The sequence below is a fragment of the Lactuca virosa genome, chromosome 8, assembly GCF_052849685.1.
Source record: "Lactuca virosa cultivar CGN04683 chromosome 8, Lactuca_virosa_CGN04683_v6, whole genome shotgun sequence".
In the NCBI taxonomy this organism is placed as follows: domain Eukaryota; kingdom Viridiplantae; phylum Streptophyta; class Magnoliopsida; order Asterales; family Asteraceae; genus Lactuca; species Lactuca virosa.
In genome coordinates, this window is record NC_136433.1 from 313,774,590 (window position 1) to 313,784,762 (window position 10,173).

Genomic DNA, 10,173 nt, shown 5'->3' on the forward strand with positions numbered 1-10,173 from the left:
CTTTCTTTTTTTGCTTATGGTCAGGTTATCAAGTCCACCGCCCTGGAAATACATGTATACTTGATGCACCAATAAAGTTCAAAAATCCAAATTTGAGGAGGAAATTAAGAGGGCATCTTCACTGTAATGCACAATGTCTATCTCCAAGAAGCAACAATAATTCAACGAATGAAGGTGTTGAATCAAGTTCTAAAAAAAATGGTCTGAACCACAGGGAAGCTCCCTTAATTTGATGCTCTGTTACTATTTTCATTCCTACGCACATCCTTTTGATGTGGTGGCACAAAAGAGAATTGAAGGTAGAGATACGAATTAACAGTTTATTGAATTTACTTTAAATTAAGTTATTTTTACAAAAAAACTCATATGGTAAATCTATGACCTCCTATTAGTATGCAATTCAGTATGGTACTTTACAAAGCAATACCTTATAACCCCACAACGTGGGGGAATCTTTTCTAGTTAATATTAGTTTTAATTTTACAAAATCTCGACTTACTTGCCAGATTTAACTTCCTATATAGAGGTTTCTTTGTAAGCCTCTAACTACGACTTGGAATTGAATAAAACTCTTCCTTTGGGATTTCTTGATTATTTCGTTGTTCTTTATTTCCATTATGCGTCGTTAGTTCAATACGTCCAAAGAGATGTACAACAGTTTTATAAATGAAGAAAGGTTCTTATCAACTGCCTAGATACAGTCGGTATTTGTTATAAAAGAGACCACTAATAGCTAGTTAAGATCCAAGAAATTGTATATTTAAAGGTTGCATGACTCCGGATTCGCAATTTATAATTTAGAAAGGACTCTGTTGCAAACAGCCCAAAAATCTAAAACATAAATCTCTTTTTTTTTTTTAAGTAATACAGCATCACAATATTCTTTGCTTATATTATCTCTATTTTATCATTTTATGTCAACTAAAGTCGATCTGGCAGTAAAGTTAAGTCAACACCATATCGTAGTAGTTAAATTCAGACATTTGTACAGATATTCAACTATCGGTCTCCAATTTACATGAATGACAATAAATTTTGTAAGTTGCAACAGATTTTGGCCTTGTTGATAATAAAATGAAGACAAAACTTGGAAGTTGTGTGTTTTGGTATTTGTGAAGATGTTAGTTATGATTTGTATATAAACTGATTTGATGAGACTATAACAGACAGACAGTATTCCGAAAGCAAAGAATGTAAGAGGTGAGTTATATATAGGGTGTTAGGAGAAGTCAAACTCCGGTGATATTATCCAAAGAGATAACGGCAGTGGATCCGGAGTGGTATGGCACTTGAGTATGTGAACGGAAAATATACAAGACCCAAACGTGGAGGCATAAAAGGTAAAAGAAAGAGCATGTTCTTGCCATTGGATTTCTTCTTAGAAATGTAGCACCTGTGGAAAATATGGAGTCCAACTGTCGGACCAATGAGCCTATTTGTTTTTGCCCCTTTCGGAACCTGTCTTGAAATAAGCCTGATTCTAAATCCTTGGTTGGAAGAGGAAGAGGAAGATTTGTAGATGATTTGCTCTCCTCTAATGACCTTGAAACCGCCTTTAAAATAATTCAAAAATTAGGTTGCATTTAGCCTTCCTTATAACAAGAGATGATGGTGTGGTGTGTACCTCGATCCTAAACATTAGCATCGCCTTCTCGGATGACAGCGCCTCAACCTAATTCATAACAACAAGTGTTGGAATATTTTTAATAAGTAAAACTACATTTGTGCTTTTTTTTAATGGAAAAAGGACTGAAACAAAAGGAGGATTAAGTCTTTTTAATGTTTTACGAATTCTCCTGAATATTTTTTAAAAGCCATTTATCCAGCTAAAAAAAACTGACTGACCTGAGCTTGTTTCTGAATCAAATGATCGGTCAGCTGCCCAAGTCTCCGCTTGAGTTCAACCTCCACTTGACTTGGATTTTCAATCTCCTTTCGGGTTGCTTCAATGCTTGTTTCAAGTGTCTTTGCCTGTACCAAAACCAAACGTGTAAGCTAAGATTCATACCATACCATACCATATTATAAAAGCTGCAAAAATAGCAGCCTACTTTTAATATAGCTCTACAATGTTTATGCCAATGTACTTTTAAAACTCTATCTAATTATAATTTCACTGCTATAAATGATAAGACTTTTAGAAATGTAATATAATGTCTTGGTAAGAAAAGATATTGAAAGTAAAATGGTAGAATTTTTCAAAGTATAATAAATGTCTTGATAAGAAAAAAATAAAAGTAAAATGTTGTAATAGAAATTATAGTAGCATGCCATAATGAAAGTGAGTTACTATTTTTCACATTTAATCCTAACTAAAATGCCACTCCATACAAACTGAAGTTTATTTATATAGAAGCATATTTATGAACTTGTATAAACTAAATCACAAAATTTGCTTCAGAAATACACCATAGATTGTATCCGTCCAACATATATTAAGCAAAAGTTTTTCAAAAAAAAAAAAAAAAAAAACATGCTTATATATAATATACCCGTGGCCGTGGCCGTTGCCTCTTACCTCTTACCTATGTTTGTTTTTTGACATGCTCCATATTTTTACAGGGTCAGGGAAATTGCATCCTAGTTTCGTTTCTTCCCATCACACTATTCTACTTGCCCAATCCAACTATATATAGCAATTTCTTATCCAAATACAAAGCAGTGTAGATTCTATACAGTATACAGTTATACACTACAATGTCTTAATAAGAAACACTGAAAGAAAAATACTCTAATTGACTATATTTTTCAAAGTACGATGCCTTACTAAAAAAAAACTGAAAGCGCACTGTTCACAGAAATATATATGGAAGTGTGATGCTATAATAAACAAATAAATCAAAGTACGTTGCTATTACAACATTTAGCCGCCACTCAAAATAGGCTTAATTAAATGCATAAAATAATAAATTAACTTTCATTTATTAGTTATCTTACTTCCATTTCTTTTATTTAAGCCATTGTACCTTGAAAATCTATCTATTTATAGCAATCTAAATACAAAGCAATTTTCACTGCTATATATATTTTTCAAAGTATTGCAATAATAGTAAGAAATGAAAGTAGGATGCAATAATAAAACATTTCACCTTCTCTTGCAGTTGTCCAACTTTATCCGTCACAAAAGCATGCTCTGCCTCCAATATCTCTTGTTCAAATACAACTCCCCTTGATGCTATCACCTACACCAAAACAAAACTCACTTCACATTTCACATTTCACATTTCACAAGGCTAGGAAATTAAAGGAGGTACTATGCAATTTCTACTTTCAGAAATACTTACTTTATTTCCACTCTTATCACTTCTCTTCTTTGATGTTAATTCTACATGAAAAGATAAGAAATCAACATGACATAAAAATAAGTGGAATTCAGCTCACTAGTCATAGATTTACAGAACAATGCACTCTTACCATTTTATTGATGTAGTTTTTTTTATCATGGTCACTCCCAACCGTTTAAAAATTTAAAATTCTCGGTTACTCAGTTTGAAAAAGGGCAAACTATAGAAAAGCACAATCTACTTTTACCAGCATAAAAAATAAATAATTAGCCACTGAACTATATTTTTATGATGATTACACTAAATGGTATTCAAAGTACATTGTGTTTCTTCATATTTTGCCTTGATATCAGAACTAGGTAGCCAAAAAAAATGTTTCTTTTAAGCACTCAAAAGTATATGATGATTTAATCACTACAAAAATAGTTTAAGAGTTAAAATTGCTTTGTGTTTGGAGGATATTTGGGTGGATTTTTCAAACTAGAATGGTGTACTATGAAGAAACGAAAGTAGGATGCTATTATAACAAACAAATCAATGAACGTGCGATGCTATTTCTACTTGTAGCATTTTTAAATTTCAAAAAACGTCTAGATATGTACTTTGCTCATCTAACCTTATATTATTCCTCAAAAGATATCTCTACCTCTATGTGTTAAGCAGTTACTATTATTGTTTAAACTTAAGGAAAAATACTGAAAATCCCTTGCACTTTCACCGTCTTATCGATTTAGCCCTATAATCAAGGTAGGTTTTTCAAAGTATAACGCATTCCTTAAAAAAAAAAAAAAAAAAAAAAAAAAAAAAAATTTGTGAAAGTACAATGTTATAACTGGGTAGGTTTTTCAAAGTACAATGTCTTGATAAAAAAAAAACATTTAAAGTACTATGCTGTAATAGAAGGGGAATGCTATAATACACAAATTACAAATAGATGAAAGTATGTTGATATTTCTGGCATTTATATGCTTTCAAGTCTAAAGAGATCACTTGTTTATGCCTAGGTACATAATTTGAAAAGGCAATCAATGAAAAGAAAAAAATGATTAATCAATGTTTGCAGCCAAAATCCTGACATAAAGACCATTTTCGCGATAGGCTACCATTAGAACCTTAAATAAGCAATCCCAAACACTCCCTTTAGTCTTTTTATTCAGATTCCTTATCTGTTTATTTTGTTTCTTTATCCTTTTATTCAGTTGACTTATCCTTCTATCATCAGGATTTTTCCTCCTGTCATTTAATTTGCCTTTTATGGAACATTATTTTACTTTAATTTAGGTTTCTTCTTAGTAATTAGGAAGCTGATATATCGTTTCAATTGACTGAATTAAGTTTTCTGTCTAGGTTGGCGATACTGTGTCAATATTTTATTAGTCTCATCAACAGGGTGGTTCAAAAAAATGTAAATGCATTACTTTTTTTTTTTTTGGAATGGCTGAAAATTTTATAAACATACCAGCGAGGCTCTAGAAGAAAAAAATAAAAGGAAGCATTACATAAGATCCAACTGTAAATGCATTACTAATTATAAAAGGAGTTTCAAATGTAGTTGAATGTGTTACCCTGAAATGCAGTCTCATCAGGGTGATTAAGAGTGATGTGAATTATTTATTCCTAAAACTGAACAAAAAATTCAGTTAAGTATAAATGATTGTATGAAGGTGATTACATTTGTAAAGAAACACAAACAAACAAACAATAGCATTTTGATTATTATTATTATTATTATTATTATTATTATTATTATTATTATTATTATTATTAGAAGAGACAGATCTGACTGGTAGTGATGCATAGTAGAAAGTGGGGTTATCTACAGAAAAGTCCCAAACTTTTTTCAAAAGTTTCAATAAAGTCCTAAATTTTTTTTTTTGAACATAAAAGTCCCAATATTTTGATGTTTTGCCTAAATTAACGAAAAAGTCCTTTTTTATATTTGAACAGTAAATGATAGATTATATGATTTTTTCAAAATATTGGGACTTTTCTGTTCAAAAAAAAACTTTTAGGACTTTATTGAAACTTCTGAAAAAAGTTTGGGACTTTTCTGTAGATAACCCTAGAAAGTGGGTTGAAGTATATAATAAAAGATAACTGAAATGAAAAGGTAGGTAGGTACCTTCATGAGTAGCTTCCTTCAACTCAATTTGTCTATCAAGTTCTGCTACCCGCTTAACCTAATCTTAGTACATTCAGTTAAAAATCCTAATATTAAAGGAGTTACAATGGAAAATATCATTCAGATTTTATCACAAGTCACAAATAAAATAAGAAACTAGAAAAAGCAAAGAAATAACAAATGCTGACTGGGTGCCCATGCATCAAGATTTGCTGATGTTGATATATACATATTTGGTCTCAAACAACATATGATACTCACAGCTTTTAGTCCATAGGCATTGCTTCTAAGTTTTGTGCTGCCTAAAGGCTAAAACTACAAGTGTTGTTGGGTGGAAATAACACAATCCATGCATCAGGATATATAAGTTGCTGATTATCATATAATATACCCTTTGCCCTTTACATACACATATTCCCCATTTCCCCAACACTATACACAAATATGCTCCGATTTGAGTAGTCTTACTTAGATGTGTATATATATATATATATATATATATATATATATATATATATATATATTGGTGGATGATTAGGCAGTAATTAGAGACAATGGATTTTGAATTTGCTTATGTACCACTATATATTTTAGGGATTCACACTCGTAATCGTAAGTATTAAAGCATCCTTTTCAAAACATAGAATTATACTTGACAATCAATAGTATCCGATGTTAAACAACATTTTTACAAGATTTTATCTTCTTACGAAAATTTCAGCTTAGCAAGTAGTAGTAGCAGTATCCAAATAAGAAAGGAACACATCTCCTATTGTCCTACTCCTACACATAAGCTTCTATGATATCCTATGCTGATATAAAAAGCATAGTAATAACAACAATTCAATTGGACAAAATTATTTCAATTTATACGTGTTTTTCTTTTGTCACATTTATTAAAAAGTAAAACCAATAAATAGTAGTATACGATTCGCCTTCAGTTTTTTTTTTTTTTAAAAAAGTATTTCTTCATGGCTTAATATCTTATCTAGATCAAACCTTGAGATGATAAAGGAAATAAAAGAAAGAAACACTGCTTTTTTGTTACTTGTATATTTCTTTGAGCTAGAAATCAGACAAACGTGAGGATAAAATTGTTTTTCAATAGAAACAAACATCTTGGGGAAATGGATGAAAGTTGAAGCCAATCTAACATTAATTAAAATCTGCATACCTCTATTTCTAAACTCCATTGAGCACTTGCAAGTGCCTTTGCAAGCTCAGCATTTGTAGTCTGCAAAATGAAAGACTATTTTATAAACCTGCTGTGTCCAAATATTTATAATATGGCAGATAGGATTTCATTAGGAAATTGAAACACAAAAACAACCACCTTACTCACAAATATATAATAAAAAAAAAATAGATATGTTAATGCATATATATATATATATATATATATATATATATATATATATATAGGGCTGAGTTATTGTGAGAACTAAAAAAAAAGTGTGAACTTGCGAACTCATAATCAACTCATCATTTTCCAACACAAAAAACATCAATCTTCTCCAAAGGGTGCGTCTAAGCCATATCTAGGCTCAAAAAAAAAATTGACAATTTTTTTTATTTATTTTCGAAATTTGCATGTATGCACAATCAGCGGTCCGTACAACTACAGATTGTGCATACATCAATCAGCAGTCCATATGGCTGCTGATTGTGCACATCGACAGTTCATATGACTGCTGATTGTGCTCATCAACAGTCATACAAAAAAAAACTGGTTATATATATATATATATATATATATATTACCTCAAGTTTTGCCAACTTCATTAGTGCTTTCATTCTTGTATCATTATGTTTTTGCTTCTCTAAATCAACTGCTTCCATTGTCTCCATCATTGTCATTTGCAGTTGTGAAGCCTGGACCAAAAGCAAAATAAGTAACCGAGGCATAAATCATGCTGAGGAAGAAGAAACTAGAAAGGATATCATATAGAAAACAAAACATTACCTCCTGCGCTTGCTGTTTAGCCCTTTCATCAATGGCTTTCTCTAAGCTTTGTTTCTCGCCTTCCAATCTAGCAACAAGATTCTCACGATCTTTAATAGCTTCAATGGCTTTAGCTGCAGCTTTCTCTGCAAGAAGTTGCTCCCTCCTCCTCCTTCTCTCCTCCCTTTCACCTTCACTCTCAGAGTCTGAAGATGAATCTGAATCTGTCTCCATATTCAACTCACCATCACTTGGAGAATCCATCTTCCCAGATGAAGAAGTTATTGGCATTCCAATGATTTTATTGTGTGGAACCATGTTGATGCTGCTATTGGAGCTCTGTTCTTCATTCTTTACTTCTATGTTCAAATCAAGAACAGGATTAAAAGCTGATTGCGTTTCAGGCGCATTTTCATCATTCAATTGTATAGGTAACTCTTTCTTCCTTCCATCAGTCACAAGACTCCCACTTGCATCCTTATCAAGCAATTCACTTGACAAACTTTTAGCAAGACCTTGCAATCCAAAACTTGCTTGTGTTGATTCAGAACTGACACTCCGTTGATTGCCATCCAAGCTATCACCATTCAATTTATCTCCCAATGCAACATCAGATCTCCTGGCACTCTTATTTTGAACAGCCGGGCTCCGTTTCCTCTCCAAAGCTAACAAATTTGAACCAGATCGTATCTGCCTCTTCCCATCTTTCAATAAACCAGATACCCTAGGCACTCCTCCATTGCTCCCATTTATGGTCTTACTAGGAGCGCTAAGCAGTTCCGTCCAATCACTATCGGTTAAACTAGATTTAGGGTTTACATTCTGCGATCCCCCAACCTCATTACCATCCACTTTCAGATTATTATCATTACGTAATTTAGCAACAAAATCACTGTTCTCTGGAGCTTCTTTCTTCTTTTTCTTCAACTGGTCTTTCAAGGGAGGCAGAATGTCACCGGGTTTCTTAGGTATAGCCGGACTGAAATCATCATCAGATCGCGATGCCTCGTTCTTGCGGAGCGATTCGGCCGCTTGCTGGTCAATCTGAACAGTTCATAATCAATTTGTCAGAAACATTATTATAGGAACAACAATATGAGAATCATGAAGGGATTAATTTTGTAGATAACACGAGAGAGAATGATGCCTGCTGGAGGAGAGTCTCGGCAACTTTGAGTTTGGAGGAGATCCAACCGGACATTCTTGTTATCACTACAGCACAAGTCTTTTGACGGAGAACGTCTCGGAATCAACAGGTGCAGAGAGAGAGAGAGAGAGAGAGAGAGAGAGGAATTGAAGAAGAAAGTCCAACGCTAATACAAGGTGCAACAAGTCGATGACTTAAGACTTATTCCGCAAAAATATCGATGAATTAGGTCTTATGCAAAAATAATTGTAAGCTTTTTGTTAAATATCATTTGAATTTGAAGCTTAAACTAAATGTTAGAGGCTTGTTGTGTCAAACAAAGATTTCTATTTAAAATGGAATATTTTGTCAAATGTTATAAGCTCTCAAACACTACATACCGAACGCGTTCTTAATTTTATATTTTTTTGCTAAGTTGTAGAAGACTCTTGATTTCAATTTTAAAGCATGTTTTTTATTTCATCTATGGAAAAACAGGTCATTATATCGTCAAGTTTAATCCCCCAAAAATATCGAAATAAAATTAACCAATGTAGTTCTCAAAATAAAGATTTAAACAAATGGTAAAAAAAAACCAATTACTTTATTAAAAAAAATAGAAAGTCTATTTATTACCAAATAAAGAGAGTAATTAAAAAAATAAAAATAAATAAATAAAAAACTATAGATAGATTTTTTATCATATAAATATATTCATTCTGAAACTAAAAATAACTATTATATTTATAGATCATAATTAGAAACAAATAATAATCAAGAAAATTTCACCATAAATAAAGAAAAAAAATGTAACATACTAATATTCCTAGCTAAAACTATTTAGGAAAAAACGATATTATATATATATATGATAAAAAATAAATATAGAAATTTTTTGTATAAAATTAATAAAAATGTTAAGGTTGAACCTAATAAGGATAAAATTCATAATAATCGTCTTTTTTATCTTCCGCCTTATTCAAATTTGGAAATAAATTACAAAAATGATTTTTTTTATTTGATGGGAATAAATGGAAAAAAAACTTAATCTTAATTTGCCTCATATCGAATCCGAAAGTTTTTTTTTTCAAAGATTGTGATACTTTATCATAAAATAAAGAGAAACATTGGTTTATTCCAACAAAGTGAAGACACAACAGAGTTTCGACATCATCATTGAATGATTTGTATAATCTGCTAAAGACTCATGAAGGTGAGGTAAATGAGATGGCTGAAGAATCGAAATTAAGCTTGGGTGGACCATTAGCTTTAGTTTCGAAAGTTTCAGAAAAGGAACAGGTTGAAGCGGAGAATTCTGATGAAGAAGGGTTTATTGTTAATTCGGATGATGAGGCTGTTGCTTTTTATTCAAATAATAAAGTCAAGAAATTTTTCAAGAAACCGTTCAATTCAAATTCGAAAAATGTTGATGTGAAAGGAAGATTTATGTCGAAGGCTGGAGGAGAAGAGAAGAAGAAAAGTGAGAAAAAGGAAGTAGATAAAGAAGAGACAAAAGTTGAGAAGAAGATTAAAGGTGATTCAGGAATTGATTGTCATTATTGCCAAGGAGCCAATCATATGGCTAGTGATTGTCAACTTCGTAAAAAGGATGAGAAGAAAAACAAAGTGAAGGACGAAGCCTATTACGTTGAGAGATTGGAAGAAGTAAGGGCAAAGGCGAAAGGAATGTCACTGATGG

General features: G+C 31.8%; 1 protein-coding gene across 1 annotated transcript; it reads right to left on the reverse strand.

Moving 5' to 3' along the window:
* Positions 1 to 944: 944 nt before the first annotated feature.
* On the reverse strand, positions 945 to 8,689 carry GC2 (golgin Putative 2). Its single transcript, XM_079064723.1, has 10 exons — positions 8,496 to 8,689; positions 7,370 to 8,392; positions 7,168 to 7,278; positions 6,581 to 6,640; positions 5,407 to 5,464; positions 3,285 to 3,325; positions 3,090 to 3,182; positions 1,846 to 1,971; positions 1,625 to 1,672; positions 945 to 1,553 (listed from the first exon to the last, which is right to left on the reverse strand). The coding sequence occupies exons 1-10, from the start codon at positions 8,547 to 8,549 to the stop codon at positions 1,230 to 1,232; spliced, it is 1,938 nt and encodes a 645-aa protein (XP_078920849.1). The 5' UTR covers positions 8,550 to 8,689; the 3' UTR covers positions 945 to 1,229.
* Positions 8,690 to 10,173: the final 1,484 nt, after the last annotated feature.